Source organism: Carcharhinus amblyrhynchos, chromosome 9 (assembly GCF_965287045.1).
Source record: "Carcharhinus amblyrhynchos chromosome 9, sCarAmb.v2.hapA, whole genome shotgun sequence".
Classification (NCBI taxonomy): Eukaryota; Metazoa; Chordata; class Chondrichthyes; order Carcharhiniformes; family Carcharhinidae; genus Carcharhinus; species Carcharhinus amblyrhynchos.
In genome coordinates this window covers 54112723-54130283 of record NC_137332.1, presented here as the reverse complement: position 1 = coordinate 54130283, position 17561 = coordinate 54112723, and the positions used below count along the sequence as shown (strand labels likewise).

Here is a 17561-nt window from a genome sequence, read left to right as displayed (position 1 = left end):
TAAAACATCACTGGGTTCATAACAGTAAGAAGTCATGAAATTAAACCAAACATGCTCTATATTGGTATGACTGAAGTCTCGCCCAAATAATAATTACACCTTAGGTACCATCTATTTCAAATAATTACACAGTTCAGTGGAACAGAAAAATTGCTTTCATTCATATCAGAATTTTCATGAAAATAAAAACTATACATTCACTAGATATCAATTTTCATAGATACTTCAGAACATGTGGAAGGGCGAGGGAAACTTCCTCAATTTGTTACTCCTAACAAAATGATAAATGCACAACCAGAAGAAATTTCCAATTTTACTATAAATCATAATCTTCTCCATTAGCTTAAAGGATAACAGATCCAAAATTAATCATATTTCTACATCGTGTAGCACTTCACTTTTACTTTAAAAAAAATGCATTACCTACCTCTCAACAGTTGCTCTTGCTTAATAACTAAACCCTGATATTTCTTGTATGTTTTTTCATAGTCTTTCTTCAGTGCTTGGTTATCAGCATCATCTTCAAGTAAGACTAAAGTTAAGGAATAATCATTTTCATTACAGTAATTTGAGAGATTAAATAATGTACCATAAATGTAAATGTACCAAGCTCATGATATGTATTTAATCTGTGCTACTAAATAGTATCATGAATATAAAATGTACTATTCTTATGACATTACATAATCAGCGAAAAATAGGAAAACTATTACTTCCATTTACATAATGCATTGTAATAGGAACAATTCTCAACATTAACATTTCTGTGTCCTGCTAGCTTAATCATAAATAATTTTGCCAAAATTTATTTTTAATAGTGCTATGTTCAGTTACTCAGAACAGATCAGACCCCTGTCACAAAAACATATGAAACAGGAGCAGAAGTAGGCCATCTAGCCCTTCGAGCCTGCCCTGCCATTCTATAAGATCATGGCTGATCTGAAAGTGGTTCAGTTCCACTTACCCGCTTGCTCCCCAAAACCCTTAATTCCCTTATCGATCAGAAATTTATCTACCTGTGATTTAAACATATTCAACGAGGTAGCTTCCACTGCTTCAATGGGCAGAGAATTCCAGAGATCCACCACCCTCTGAGAGAAGAAGTTCTTCCTCAACTCTGTTCTGAACTGACCCCCCCTTATTTTGAGGATGTGTGCTCTAGTTCTTGTTTCCTTTCTAAGTGGAAAGAATCTCTCTGCCTCTACTCTATCTAGCCCCTTCATCATCTTATATGTCTCTATAAGATCACCCCTCAGTCTTCTAAACTCCAAGTACAGGCTCAAACTACTCAATCTCTCCTCATAGGCTAACCCCCTCATCTCTGGTATCACTCTGGTGAACCTTCTCTGTATTCCCTCCAAGGCCAATATATCCTTTCGCAAATAAGGGGACCAAAATTGCACACACTACTCTAGCTGCGGCCTCACCAGTACCTTGCACAATTGCAGCAAGACCTCCCTGCTTTTATATTCCATTCCCCCTCGCAATAGAGGCCAAACTAACTAACTTGTCAACTAACTTCGTAGAGGATGTACAGGAAGGGTCAGATTAGGACAACTAGTGAGGCAACCAAACATCTCGCTGGGTAATGTTCTTCAGAACAAAAGGTACAGACAATCATGTCAATTGGCCTGAAGGAGGAGGGGAGGTGCAAAAACAGAGCGGGGATGGTGAGTTGGTGGGTTTATAACAGTACTCGTGGACAGTTTATCACCTGAAATGGAGACGGAGAGGTCAAGGAAGGGAAGACGGTGTGGTGGTGGTGGTTGTGTGCTTGTGCGTGTGTGCAAAAAGAAAGCAGGAATGGAATACCTCTGATTTGCCATTCACACATTCCAGTCTCGTAAAGAACATTACTCTCACCTCTTTCAGCTGTCTTTATGCACATTTACATTCCCTTTGTCCTTTTACAGCTCCCCCCATCCCACTCCACTCCTCTTTCCTTCCCACACCACCCCCGCAGGCCCCCCCGCCCCACCCACCCCCCACCCACCCAAGTTACGTCTGTCTCTTTATGGGTTATGTGGAGCATTCCCTGTTCCAGTCCCATCCCACAAATCCTTTATTGGTACATCAACATGATGTCGATGTCATTTCATGCTCTTGTCTGGACCTGGAAATATTTATCAGTTTTGCTTCCAATTTTCACCCCTCTATCACCTTCACGTGGTCCATCTCTGACACTTGTATTCCCTTCCTTGACCCATACATCTCCATTTCTGCTGATAAACCGTCCACTCGTATCCATTATAAACCCACCAAATCTCAACTACAGCTCTTCACATCCTGTAAGGACTTCATCCCATTCTCTCAGTTCCTGTGCCTCCGTTCTGATGATGCCACTTTCCAAAATAGCACTGCCAATATGTCTTCTTTCTTCCTCAATCGTGGTTTTCCACCCACTGTGGGTAACAGAATTCTTGACCATGTCCAACCCATTCCCTGGGCCACTCCTCTCACTACCTCCCTCCAAGAACCATGACAGAATCCCCCTTGTTCTCACTTTTCACCCCACCAGTCTCAGCATTCAAAGGATCATCCTCCACTATTTCCACCAACTCTAACATGATGCCATCACTCAACATATCTTCCCCTCACTTTCGTTCTCAGCATTCCACAAGGACCGTTCTCTCCAGGACACCCTGGTCCACTCCTGGGTCACACCTAACACCCCACCTTCTGCCCACTGCACCTTCCCATGCAATTGTAGAAGGTGCAACAGTTGCTCCCTTACCTCCACCCTGCTCACCATCCCAATCTTAACAGCCCTTTCAGCTGAAGCAGCACTTCACGTGCACTGATCAATGGCATTCGCTGCCCCCAATGCGGTCTACTCTACATCACAGTTCATGCTTTGCTGAACTCCTTTGGTCTGTCTGCAAGCAGGACCCACACCTCACTTCGACACATCATTCTGCTCTCCTATCCACATGACTACCCTTGGCCTTTTGCAATGTTCTAGCAATGCCCAATGCAAATAGGAGGAACATCACTTCACCTTCTATTGGGGTACTTTATAACCTTCTGGACTGAACATTGAGTTCAGCAGCTTCAGAGCATGAACTCTCCCCTCCACCTTCAACCCATTTTCGTTCATTTTATTTCATCTGTTTCTTAATTTTAATTCTTTGATCCATTTTTATCATCTTTCTCTTTTCCAATTTTCCACTTCTCCATTTCCGTTCTCCTACTTGCACCTCACCCCACCTTCCAGGCCAACTGCTTTGACCATCAGTACCTCTGTTCTACCATTCATACATTCTGATCTCTCAACGAACACTTTTAGCACCTCTCTCAGCCATCTTCATCTTCATTTACATTCCTTCTGTCCTTTTACAGCCCCCCCACCCCCACTCTCATTATATAAATCTTTTCTGATTCTCTCTACCCTTATCTCTGATGAAGGATCATCCAGACTCAAAAGACAAAGGTGCACGGAGTTATGGGTAACGTATCGGCATGGATAGCGGATTGGTTAACTAACAAAAAGCAAAGCGTGGGAGTAAATGGGTGTTTTTCTGGTTGACGATCAGTGACTAGTGGTGTGCCTCAGGGATCAGGTGTTGGGAACTGCAATCGTTTACAATTTACATGGATAATTTGGAGTTGGGAACCAAGTGCAGTATGTCAAAATTCGCAGATGACATTCGCAGGTGGCAGAGCAAAGTGTTCAGAGGACGCTGAAAGTCTGCAAAGGGATACAGATAGTCTAGGTGAGGGTCTGGCAGATGGAGTACAATGTTGGTAAACGTGAGGTCATCCATTTTGGTAGGAACAGCAGCAAAATGGATTATTTAAATGGTAAAAAATTGCAGCATGCTACCATGCGGAGGGACCTGGGTGTCCTTGTGCAAGAATCGCAAGGAATTGGTTTGCAGGTGCAGCAGGTAATTAAGAAAGCAAATGGAAATTTGTTCTCCATTGCTAGACAGATGGAGTTTAAAAACAGCGAGGTTATGTTGCAGTTGTATAAGATGCTGGTGAGGTCACAGCTGGAGTATTGTATACAGTTTTGGTCTCCTTACTTGAGAAAGGATATATTGGCACTGGAAGGGGTGCAAAGGAGAGTCACTAGGTTGATTCCAGAGTTGAGAGGGTAAGCTTACGAGGAGAGACTGAGTAAACTGGGGCTATACTCACTGGAATTCAGGAGAATGAGGGGAGATCTTATAGAAACATAAGATTATGGAGGGAGTAGATAAAATAAAAGCAGGGAAGTTGTTTCCATTAGTAGGTGAAACTAGAACTAGGGGGCATGACTCAAAATAAGGGAGAGCAGATTTAGGACTGAGTTGAGGAGAAACTTTTTCACACAAAGGGTTGTGAATTTGTGGAATTCCTTGCCCAGTGAAGTAGTTGAGGCTACCTCATTGAATGTTTTTAAGACAAGGATAGATATATTTTTGAACAGTAAAGGAATTGTGGGTTATTGTGAGCAGGCAGTAAATGAAACTGAATCCACAAAAAGATCAGCCCTGATCTTATTGAATGGCAGAGCAGGCAAGGAGGCCAGATGGCCTACTCCTGCTCCCTAGTTCTAATGTTGACACTATTCTCTCTCCACAGATGCTGTCAGACCTGCTGAGATTTTCCAGCATTTTCTGTTTTTGTTACAAATTCCAGCATCTGCAGTATTTTGCTTTTATCATAAAATAGATGGGAGAGCAATTGTGAGAAGTATACAAAGAATCTGTAAAGGGAAATAGTGAGTGAGCAAAAATTTGGCAAATGGTATAATAATATGGGAAAATATGATGTTGTCCACTTTGGTTGGAAGAATAGAAAAGCATATTTAAATGGAAGGACACTACAGGATGCTGCAAGTACAGAGGGACCTGGATCTCTTCGTGCATGAATCACAAAAAGTTGGCAAATATGGCAAGTTATTAGGAAGGCAAATGAAAATGTTGGAAATTCTTGCAAGGAGGTTGGAATATAGAAGTAAAGAAACCTTGTTAGAAATGCATAGGACATGGGTGAGACCACAGCAAGAGAACTGCATTCAGTTTTGGTCTGTTTTATTTAAGAAGGGTAGGCTTGTCATAATCTATTGATTGATGGAGCAAGTACGAGAGATTGAATAGCCTACTTGGGTTCCTATTTCTTACGTACAAATAAGTCAAACTTACGTGGAGTGGAGACAATTATTTGTGAAATCTTTCAATTTAGATAAAATAGACAACTTTTCCATTTGTTGTTGGTATTAGCTTTTGTTACATCAGCCATAGTAATTGCATGGGGTTACAAGGATAGGACAGAGGGTCTGGGTGGGATGCTGTTTTGGAAAGTGGGTGCTGGCTCAATGGACTGAATTGCCTCTTTGTGCACTGTAGAGATTCTATAGTACGTAGAAGAAAGGATATCAACTTTCTTCTTCTTATGAAGCTCTTCTTGCCAGAGGTCATGTCTCTTCAGCTCATGATCGATAATGTTCATGCAGAGTGCACCAATTTTATAGTGAGTGATTAGCCCATGAAATTGAGAAAAGCTGCAAGACACAAAGTAGAATCAGTTTGTCATATAGCAACACCGTTAGTCTTAATATCCCAAATCCCAGTTGATCCTTGTAATGTCACATTACGAAGAATTTCCCATCCAAAATAATAAAAATGTGCGCACTGAATATGTACTACAGCATTATGAAAGCAAGAACAATTTAAAAACAGCATAATCTCCAAACACTGGCAACTAATAAATCTACTGTCTCAATGGTGCCTGGGTTAGTGGATGCAGAACATTCCAAGGGAGGAGAGTGAACACTAGGGTGGTGGAAGGAGGTCCAGAAAGCACATTTTAGGGAGCTAGTTAAGACTTCAAATGTAGTAATATCTGGATTACTCGCATATCTGGATACAGTGCATATAGAAATAAGAGGATAGAACAGATGAATGCATGGCTGGACAATTGGTGCAGCAGAGAGGGCTCAGATTCCTGTTCATTGGGAAGTGAGGTCAATAAAGGCTGGGATCAAATGTCTTGTCTGGGGCAATTTGCTGGTTCTGTTGTGAACGTCACGGGGACTGGAATCAGGATTTGACACTACAAAGAAGTAAGGAGGTGCACAAAGGACTGGGAGAAACATGTAGCATTAGTGTAAGAGGAAAGACAAGAAGGTCTAAATTAGGTTTACAGGGCATTTATGAAAATGCACAAAGCATGGTGAATAAGGATGAAGAATTTTTGGCGCAAGTAGTCACATGGGAATATAGTGGCCATAACAGAGACTTGGCTCAAAAAAAAATCACATGTCTTAAATATTCCTAGATACAAAGTATTCAATAAAGATAGGGAAGAAAGGAGATGGGACAACAGTATTCATTAAAGAGAATATACAGGGCAGGGTGTCCTAGAGGGATTTATGGACAGGGATCAAGGACAGAATCTATTTAGTGAGCATTAACAAATATTCATAATACTACTGCACGACTGGGTGCATTCATAGGCCACAACTAGAGGGAAAGTTGTGCAAGAAGAAATTTGCAGTGAAATTATTGTAATGTGCAAAACTACACAGTGGTTATAATAACAGTTTAAATATTCTAATCTTAAGACATGGTAATGCTGCCAGGAATAAAGTCAAGGGAAAAGAGGGAGAAGAATTCCTCAAAATGTATTCTGAATTATCTAGATCCATATTTTTCTGCTCCAATAAAGAAAGCGGCATTGCTATATCTGGTTTTGGGGCATGAGATAGGTCATGGTTTCAGAAGAGTTTCGTTAGCTATGAAAAAGGTAAAGGATCCATCTGGAGTAAAAGTAATTATTCGGAACAGGGCCAACTTCAGTGGGATAACAATGGATCTGTCCCAATCAAATTTGGGTCAACTGTGCAGGCAACACTAACTGAATAACAGTTGCGTTTAAAGTAGAGATCGAGGTACATTCCACAGAGGAGAGGGAGGGCAACCAAAGCTAAAACACAGTGAAGAGGAAAATAATTAATCAATGAACAAATAGACAGTAAAATGAAATAGAGAAAGGGTGCATCTGAAAAATACCAGGTTAATAATAAAAGCAAGGAATTAAATTCTTACCATTGTATTAATAAATGCACAAAGGATTTAGTACAAATGCATAGCCATCCAAATAAGCAATCAGATTATATTCCAAATGGGGATTTTGCACACTCACTTTCTAATTAATAACCAGAAATGCAATTCCCAACACCAGGATTCAGCTGACTGGTGACAACAGGATCTTGCATTGGACAACACTGGATTCAGAGTTCGATTTCATTGAGATTCTTAAAGGAATAGAAGCAATAAGAGGTGCAAAATGGTTTGGAGGAGCAACCCAGCATGGCATGTAGATTTCTGGAAGATATAGCAACCAAGATGAAGAAGGAGGGATGCACATGAAGACAGAGTCAGAAATGAAGAGATCAGAGGAAGAAATTCAGAAGGAAGTATTGAAATGGGTGGGACAGTGGATGAAGGAGATGGTTGATGGTGGAGCAAAATAATTTACGATTGCATCTGCTTTTCAGAGCTCAAGAGTACTGGCCAGTTTTGAGAGGACATTGAAACTAAATCTGGATTTGGTGACCGTCTGAATTCCTTAAATGCAAGGAAGCAAAGAAATAGCACCATTATGAAAAAAGGGTAGGCTGGATTTGAGATAGCAGACATCTTATTGAGGGTAAATGCAACAAAGGAGGAAATGGTTGACAGAATTGATGATTGCAAAGATAATGGCCAGATTTTCTGGCTGTTCACACCCCATTGCCACTGCAGATGAGCAGAAAATGTGGCACTCAGCCAAATCTCCATTCATTGCAGCAGGAACAGAAAATCCCACCAGCATAAACTGCCAGAAAGTTCTGGCCAACGTACCAAATAGACGACTGAAGATTAATCGTCAGGCATTCACTGGGCAAATTTCTGTTTCCATCCTCTGCTAATTTCCACCTGCTATTGATTTTGGAATTTTAAATTTACTAACAAATTTTAGGTCATTTACCTGGTGGCTGGCATACTGATATATTTACATGCAAATGTTTAAAAATCCATTTGTGAGCAACTTTTAGGAAGACAAAATAACAAAACAGATTCCGAATTCTAAAAGTTCCCAGCTGCTGCATACATTGTTACAATTTCAAAGATAGTCTTACCTAGAGAAACAGAAAAATATGTAAATAATGTTGGTGGCAAGCTCGACACTTTGCTTCCAGTCCTCTCGCAACACTCGAGCCAAAGCCCCCAATGCAGTCTCTAAACACAGAAATTTTAAGATATTAACATTTATGAAAAATCATCAGAGTATGGAGAATTCAAATACAAAATGAACTTGAGTAATGAATTCTAAAACCAACATCAATATTACCCAAAGCAAAGCATTCACAAAATGGAGTCAATAAGTGGCAGGTCTAAGTCAGTGGATAAGTAGGCAACAACCAAAATGGAGGCAAAGAACAAAAAGAATACATGTTAAATGGGGAATGTATGCTAAATGATTGGGGGAACTTGTTAGAATTTGCCTTAGATCAAAATTCAAGCCATTTGCATGATTTAATTGAATGGTAGAATAGGTAAAATAGTCTACCGCCGTTCCTATGCTTTGGTTCTGAGACCATCTATAGTTGGAAGTGGCAAAATAAGGGAGTTTAGTTTATTTACAAAGGGTGGAAGGGTAGAAAATAAATGATCAAATAGGTGAAACAAAGTTACCAAAGTGGAAAGACAGCAAAGAGGAAAATAATCAATGAGAAAAACTGGAAAGAGTCAGTTGAAGCCTGTGGCACTAGTGGGGAGGGTCAACTAAGAAGTGAAAAAGCACATATGTGAAGAAAGATATCAGTGCTTTATGACTGCAAAGTTTGCTTACCATTTTGTAGCAATTCTTCCAAATTGTCAGGATTACGAGCCAGTTGAAGAATGAGTGCTGAACCTCGCACTTTATCAGGTATGTCCTCATACAACAGCTCGATGTAGTCTTCTATATCATTAATATTTGCTACTTCATCAATCTGTGAGTAATAAAGAACACGCAGCAGAAAATAGACATTCTTTATGCAATACATCTAATATTAATACCAAGAGGGGCTAACAAAGCTGAGCCAAAGATGAAAGAATGCCAGTTTTTCCCCAAATAATCTGCCACTAACAAAATCACAGAAACACTTGATCTGAGAACAAAATTTTAGGAGAATACTATTTTGTTTCAAGGGTCATGAAGAAACAGCACGTTTCCATTTTTCATGATGCAAGTCCAATAGAAAGTCAGTGTTGTTGTGGGTCTCTTCAACGCAGGGCAATTTCCCAGGGGGAATTTGTACATGTGGGCAATTGTCATGCAAATACTATCTGACACGAACAACATCTAGTCATATCTGAATTGAAATAGCTTGATTGTTTTCTTAGCCAATGCATGACTGTGCAGGATCATTATCTTTCTGAAAAATTACTTCATTTCCTCTATCAAGTACTGGCTAAGCTAAAGTGCATTTTTGTTTTTCAGCTATATGTTAATATAGAATTGACATAAATTGTCAAACAAAATTACTAACAGCAATTACAACTGTTGAATGTTTTATCATCATAGCTACTCTGCATACTTCTCTTACAACTTATTTATGCATCATGCACTGCATTCATGTCTCACTATGAAAGCATTTTCAGTCTCAAGCTGCATTTATTTTTGTCACTTACCTCCATTCCTTCAAAGGGTGGTGGGTCCTTAGGTTTGCTTATCTTTTCTCGTTTTTCTGAAAAGAAGACAATAGCCATGGATCTTAGCTCATGAAATTGTGCAAGCACTTTGTTATCATTCAGATTTCCAGATGGTAATAAGAAGTCTCTTAGTATCCAAGCAGATAGTGTTTAATAGGGTTATAACACAGATTGCATTCAAACAAATAAATAGCATAACAATGCTATGAAACTTAAATTGTTGCACTCAAGTAGTGCTGCACGACAGTAAGGGGTTACTAAATGTCAAATTACCTGAAATGGTGTTTGAAAATTAAATTCAATATTGCAACCAATTAAGGACCAATTTAATTCAGATTAACAGGCAACGTTTGAGGTAGTGTTAAGAGCAAAGATGACGTTAAATACTAGAGTATGCCAAAGCCAAGAAGGGAACTTCTGAATGCCCGGTCTCAACTGTTTTATTCACAATTTGGTCTAATGTGAGGAATGTTAAGATCAGACTATTTTGTGATGATTTTAAACAAAATAGAAGTTTATTAAACAGCAAAACACACAAGGAAGTCAACTAAAACAAATTTTACTACATTAATGGTGATCAAAAATAACTTTAAATTTACCCTATTCCAAAACCATTTATTTTCCTAACATCAGGGCTAAACCTCCCCAAAGAACATCCCATAGCTTTTAAAGCCATATTGAAAATCCAGCAACAGGTACCACACTGGTACATTATCTTTTGCATTATTTCTATTCTAAATCAGAAGCAATGAGCCTCTCAAAACAAGCTTTCTCCAGATTTAGCTTGTTGGAAGTTATAACAGCTTCCTGCTGTGTGGGCTGCAATCTCAAATAGCTTCCTTGCAGATGGTGAATTTTCCTTCAGTGTACTATTTTTCCTTTTGATCTTCCCTTATCTGAATAAAGCTTTTCAGAAGTTATTCTTGTTTAGCTTTATTACATGAACTCACCTTTTAGTAGGTAAACTTGAAATTCACCCCCATTTTCCATTGTTACCAATTTGCTTTTGGTAAACATTTATTCCTGGTATTGCTAGGCTAACCAGCATACAAAACTCCTCATTCCATCAACTTAACAATCTACTTTTCTTCCAATCTCCATTAATAGCTTGGTTACTAAGAGCCATTGTATAATTGCCATTAATTTGGCTTCTCATTGGCCAGAATTCAATTGCGTATTGAGCAAAAGAAATTTTCAAACATTCACCAGTAGCACTTTTCCAAACCTTAATTGGCAGGAGATTAGTAAAACGTCACCTCTTCCCACGCACACAAAATAACTCACATTTAGCTCCTTGAGTGGACCTCCACGGATGCCATTTCTGCAGTATCACTGTGCCACATTTAACAAACCGGGCTTTTCTACTAGCAAGCAACAAATTAAAATCTTTGCATACTCCACATATTGAACTTAATCCTAAAACATGTTTCGTTCTTCTCATACTTGAGGATTTCTCTTCTGCAACCATCCTATTCAATTATTAGCTAATTTAGAAAATCTGATTTTCAGAAACAAATTCTAAGGGGCATTTGTCCAAGGCCAGAACTGCATTACTCAATCTATAAGTTCCGAAAACTTGGAACAAAGAGGCCAACTACAAAACAGGATTTTTGATCAAACTCAACAACCTCTATCTCAACAGAACATAACTTAGATAATCTTGTAACATTCAATGATAAGGACCCATCATAGGATTCAGTCATTTAAAAAAAATGATCTGGTTGAGTGATTTCCTGCTTCTAAATATACTGCAATATTCACCATATAATAGGGAGCAATCCTATTCTGCATTGAAATAAAGATCAATACTGTAGTTTGCTTCTGTTGTGTGTAATCTTGAAGTAAGTTTTAATAGCTTAGCATAAACTTACAATTATTCATTCCATCATATATATCATGAAAGAAATTAGTCCTCGTGCTGCTGCTTACGCCTGCCCTGTAATTGTGCATTAGCACAGCCTGTCCCAACAACAGCTCAAGCTAACTTCATGTTACATTGTTGACTGAAGTGCATATATAAAAATAAATCATTTCATGGGTGCCTTGGATGCATTTCATAGTTTTTTGAAAACAAACAGTAAATGTAACAGCTTAATCATAAGTCATCTACTGTCTAAAATTGAAACTACTGTTTAAAAATGTACAGACATCTTTAATTTCTAACTGGTGTTCAATCCTACTTAAAATAAAATGCATATTTTCATAAAAGATTACTGACTACATACTTCATTAAAATGAAAAATAAACCATCTTTTGTGTCTTGCCATATTTTCAATTTGACACCCAGCTCTGTACAAGATAAATAATTCCTGCAAACTATTCAGACACTTTCTTCCTCATAAGGTGATAATAAAAAAGCCTACCAAATAATCAAAACACCTGAGCAGCAGCACCAATTAGTCATTCATGATGCTGTATCTCCACTGTGGTAATGCCTGGTTGGTTTTGTGAAGGGTAGGTCGTGCCTTACTAACCTTATTGAGTTTTTTGAGAAAGTGACCAAAGAGGTGGATGGGGGTAAGGCAGTTGACGTGGTATATATGGACTTTAGTAAGGCGTTTGATAAGGTTCACCATGGAAGGCTTCTGCAGAAAATGCAGATGTATGGGATTGAGGGTGACTTAGTTAATTGGATCAGGAATTGGCTAGCAGATAGGAGACAGAGGGTGGTGGTTGATGATAAGTATTTGTCATGGAGTTCGGTTACAAGTGGTGTGCCTTTAGGGATCTGTTTTGGGGCCACTGCTGTTTGTAATTTTTATAAATGATCTGGATGAGGGTATAGTTGGGTGGATCAGTAAATTTGCTGATGACACCAAAGTCGGAGGAGTGGTAGATAGTGAAGAGGGGTGTCATAGTTTACAGAGAGACTTGGACAAGTTGCAGAGCTGGGCCGAGAGGTGGCAGATGGAGTTTAATGCGGAAAAGTGTGAGGTAATTCACTTTGGCAGGAATAACAGATGTGTAGAGTATAGGGCTAACGGTAGGACTCTGAATAGTGCTGATGAACAGAGGGATCTAGGTGTATGTGTACATAGATCCCTGAAAGTTGGGAATCAAGTAGATAAGGTTGTTAGGAAGGCATACGGTGTCTTGGCGTTTATTGGTAGGGGGATTGAATTTAGCAGCCGCAACGTCATGTTGCAACTGTACAAAACTCTGGTGCGTCCGCACTTGGGAGTATTGTGTGCAGTTCTGGTCCCCACATTATAGGAAGGATGCGGAGGCATTGGAGAGGGTGCAGAGGAGGTTTACCAGGATGTTGCCTGGTATGGAGGGAAGGTCCTATGAGGAGAGACTGAGGGATTTGAGGTTGTTTTCGTTAGAAAGAAGGCGGCTAAGAGGGGACCTTATTGAAACATACAAGATGATTAGAGGTTTAGATAGGGTGGACAGTGATAGCCTTTTTCCTCGGATGGAGAAAGCTAGCACGAGGGGGCATAGCTTTAAATTAAGGGGTGGTACTTATAGGACGGATGTCAGAGGTAGGTTCTTTACCCAGAGGGTGGTGAGGGATTGGAATGCCCTGCCTGCTGCAGTTGTAGATGCACCTAGTTTGGGGGCGTTTAAGAGGTCCGTGGATAGGTTTATGGATGGAAAGGGATTGGTTTAGGTTAGAGGGTCATCGCTTTTTTAATTGGTCGGCGCAACATCGTGGGCCGAAGGGCCTGTTCTGCGCTGTAATGTTCTATGTTCTACGTACAATACTAAATTTCAGATGCTTGTTGACAGATAGGCACAGACCAAGCTTGAACATTTTGCCTCTGACAGCAATGTTTGATATCTTCAACTGGCAAGTTGCAGCTGCAATCTGGCCCATAATTGTGCCACCACCCACAATTTTTAGTGGAGTTCTCAGTAAAGCTTCCTCCAAATGTCTAAGTAATTAATCAGTTTAGCTGTGCTGAGATAAACCAATTTCTACCTGACTGAATCTCAAGTCCATGAAGACCATATTAACCCACTTTTAATCTAGATCATATTAGAGATCCTGATCTTCTTCCACCATGTGAAAAACAAGAATTTGAAAAGTCAGTGATCGAAACAGATTTGCCAATTTTAGCACCTTCTGTATGATCACAGCCTACTTCTGTTGGATTTTTGAACCTTTCTGTTTATGTTGGAGTGCTGAAAACATTGTTGTGAGAGCAAATAGTAAAATGATGAATCCACTGAAATTGGCAATTTCTGTTGATGTGGGCCTAAAAAAAATTTGGCATCTCCATGGTACTCCCCAAAACAATGTGGGCAGCTCTCGCCAATTCACAGAATCATGGAGTGCAGAGAAGCCTATCGGCCAACCGAGTCCACACCAACACATTAGAAACACCTGAACTCCATTTAATCCCATCTGCCAGCACTTGGCCCATAGCCCTGAAGGTTATGATATGTTCATCAAGATTCTTTTTAAAAGGATGCGAGGCAACTTGCATCTACCACCCTCTCAGGTAGCACATTCCAGACTGTCACCACCACCTGGGTAAAAAAGTTTTTCCTCACATTCTCCCCAAACCTCCTGCTCCTCACCTTGAACCTATGTCCCCTCATGACTGACACTTCAATTAAGGGGAATAGTCGCTCCTTATCCACTCAGAGGCGACCTGATCGAGCTGTAAAAGTTTGAGCGGTGTGGACAGTCTTCTCTGCTCCAATGAAAACACCCCAAGCATACCCAACCTCTCTTCATAACTTAAATGCTCCATCCCAGGCAGCATCCTGGTAAATCTCCTCTGCACTCCCTCTAGTGCAATCACATCCATCTGATAATGCAGCCACCAGAACTACACACAGTATTCTGCCTGTGGCCTCACCAAACTTCTTCACAAGACCAAGGTGCCTTCCCTGCTTTTGTAATATATGCCTCAACTGATAAAGGCAAGAATCCCATATGCCTTTTTCATCACCCTACTAACATGCCCTTCTTTCAGAGATCTGTAGACAAACATGCCATGGTCCTTTGATTCCAAACAACTTCCTGGTGTCCTACCATTCATTGAACACTTTGTCAAATTACTCCTTTACAAAGTGCATTACCTTACACTTTTCAGGGTTAAATTCCATCTGCCATTTATCTGCCCATCTGACATTCCGTCTACATCTTCTTATAGCCCAAGACATTCCGCCACACTGTTAACCAACCATTCAACCTTTTGTCATCCGCAGACCTACTAATTCTGCCCCCCAACATATTCATCATTAAATAAATGACATTGACTAATAGGGGGTCCAACACAGATCCCTGTGGTACGCCACTGATATTGGCTTCCAGTCACTAAAGCAGCCTTCTGTTATCACCCTCTGTTTCCTACAATTGAGTCAATTTTGAATCAACTTTATCAAATTATCCTGCACCCCATGTGCATTTACCTTCTTCAAAAGTCTCTTCGCTAAAATCCATAAACTACATTGAGTGCACTAACCTCATCTACACACTGATCACCTCCTCAAAAAATACAATCAAATTTGTTAGACATGACATTGCTCTGATGAAGCCATGTTGACTATCCCTGATCAAGCTTTGCCTTTCCAAGAGAAGATAGATGCTCTCCTTCAGAAATTTTCCTATCACTGATATGTGGTTCACTGGCGTATCGTTCCCTGACTTATCTCTATAATCTTTCTTAAATAGCAGAATCATATTAGCTGTTCTCCAGTGGTTTGGCACCTCGCCTGTGACACAAAAGGAGTTGAAAGTTTTGGTTATAGCCGCTGCAATCAACTCCCGTGCCACCCACAGCAGCTTACAGCACAATTCATCCAGATCTGGACATTTATCCTTGTCCTTCCCTCTGTCAATTTGCTCAAGAACCTCATAGTCCGCATTCTCTTGGGTGAAGGCAAATGTGAAGTATTCATTAAACACTCTACCAATGTCCTCTGCTCCACCCGCAGATTGCCCCCTTCATCCTTAATAGGCCCCACTCTTTCTCTGGTTATCCTCTTCCCACTGATATACTTGTAGAATATCTTGGGATTTTCACTATTTTTAAACTGCCAGAGCTTTCTCCTGTCCCCTCTTTGCATTCCTAATTGCTTTCTTAAGCTCCATCCTGCACTTTCTATACCTCACTAATGCCGCCATTGATTTGCTCCCCTTGTATGTTTTAAAAGTCTTTCTTTTCCTCCTCATTGTATCCTGAATATCTCTGGTCATCTTATTTCTACCTATCACCCTTGAGAGAACATGCTGGGCTTGCACCCTCCCCATTTCCTCAATGCTCCCCCCACTTCTCTTCTGTAGATTTTCCCTGAGTAGCTGTTCCCAGTCTACCTTGGTCAGATCCTGCCTTATCTTACTAAAATCCGCTCTCCCCCAATCCAAAACTGTTTTTTGCGGGTTGTCTATTTCCTTGTCCATAACAAGCTCAAATTGTAGTACAATCATGCTCGAGAAATGGACTAGGATAACAAGGGTGGCGTTACTCAGCAAAATGCTTGAAACGACTTTTCAAAAAAAAGGTATTTGATATTAAGACCCCAACTGCAATGGAACTTTACCTTCTCTATGAACAGGATATGCATATACTGGATTTTGCAGAATCACTTCAAAAGAGATCATTACTGAAACAGTATATTTACAGCTTTAACATATTCACATTAGATCTATGCAGATTGTAGGCCTTCTGATTACTTTAAAATAGTGGTTAGACAAATCACTAAGATTTTCACAAGTAGCTTCCTACCTCTTCCTGGTGGACTTTCCCTGCGGTTCTGAAGGTAGTAAAGTAGCTGTTCCACCTCTGCTAGTTTACTTGGATGGATGAGCTTGCATTCTTCCACCACCTTCCGTGCCAAAGACGCAATGTCGGTGTTAGCATTCAGGCTTTTCAGGCGGATACTGGAAGGGGAAAATCTTATTGGTATCTTCCCAGAAAATTATGGTAATGAATAACTACAAAGTTAATGCGCCAAAAATGTGTCAAAATACACCAAAGCTAACAGCACTCATTGTTATAGGTAAACTGTGCAGCAACTTCAGGTAATACACCAGTTAAATAATTATACCCAAAAGTTGTTGATTACTACTATTATTCAGCTTTGTGAAAATGACATCCCAGTTTCATCCCACCTGTGTCCCCACACTCCTGCAACTTGCAGCAATCGCCCATTAAAGCAAATGCAGGAAATTAATACTGATCACTACATGTGTAACTATCCTTTTAAATGATGTGGTGTTAATGACTGCCAACCACAGAATCATACAGTGCAGAAGAGGCCCTTTGGCCTACGGATTCCATGCTGACGCATTAGAAACATCTGAACCCCCACCTATTCCCATCTACCAGCACTTGGTCCATAACCCTGAATATTATGATGTGCCAACTGCTCATCCAGATATTTCTTTAAGGATATGAGGCAAGCCGTCTCCACTGCCCCATCCCGCCTCCCCGGCACATTCCAGACCGTCACCATCCTCTGGGTAAAAATGATTTTCCTCACATCCCCCCAAACCTCCTGTGCCTGACTGTGAACCTATGCCACCTTGTGACTGACCCTACAACTCAGGGGAATTGCTGTTCCTTATCCACTCTGTCCATGTCCCTCATAATCTTGTACATGTTTATCAGTTCATCCTTCATCTTCTCTGCTCCAATGAAAACAAGCTAAGCCAAGTCTATCCAACATCTTTTCATAACTTAAATGTTCTATCCCAGGCAGCATCCTGATAAATCTCCTCTGTATCCCCTCCAACGCCATCACATCCTTCCAATAATGTGACCACCAGAAATGCACACAGTACCTCCCTGACACCAAAATTAAAGTGTGGAGTCTCATTCCAGAAATATTTTCAATTTTTCTGTGGTATTAAAAGATGTTAAATTTTACTTTGTCTCTCTTTTTCTCTCACTCTCTCTCAATCTAATCTTTCTTCCCACTTTTCTTTAACAGTGA

At 40.1% G+C, this 17561-nt stretch overlaps 1 protein-coding gene across 1 annotated transcript in view; it reads right to left on the bottom strand.

The window, feature by feature from the left end:
* The window catches only part of kifap3a (kinesin-associated protein 3a), a 224633-nt gene that overhangs the window by 165488 nt on the left and 41584 nt on the right, over positions 1-17561 (bottom strand). The window contains exons 3-8 of the mRNA XM_080195689.1: positions 16352-16506; positions 9648-9703; positions 8824-8965; positions 8111-8210; positions 5364-5488; positions 428-526 (exon numbers count right to left, since the gene is read on the bottom strand). Of these exons, the coding sequence (XP_080051815.1) occupies positions 428-526; positions 5364-5488; positions 8111-8210; positions 8824-8965; positions 9648-9703; positions 16352-16506 (677 nt within the window). The remainder of the gene's footprint in view (positions 1-427; positions 527-5363; positions 5489-8110; positions 8211-8823; positions 8966-9647; positions 9704-16351; positions 16507-17561) is intronic.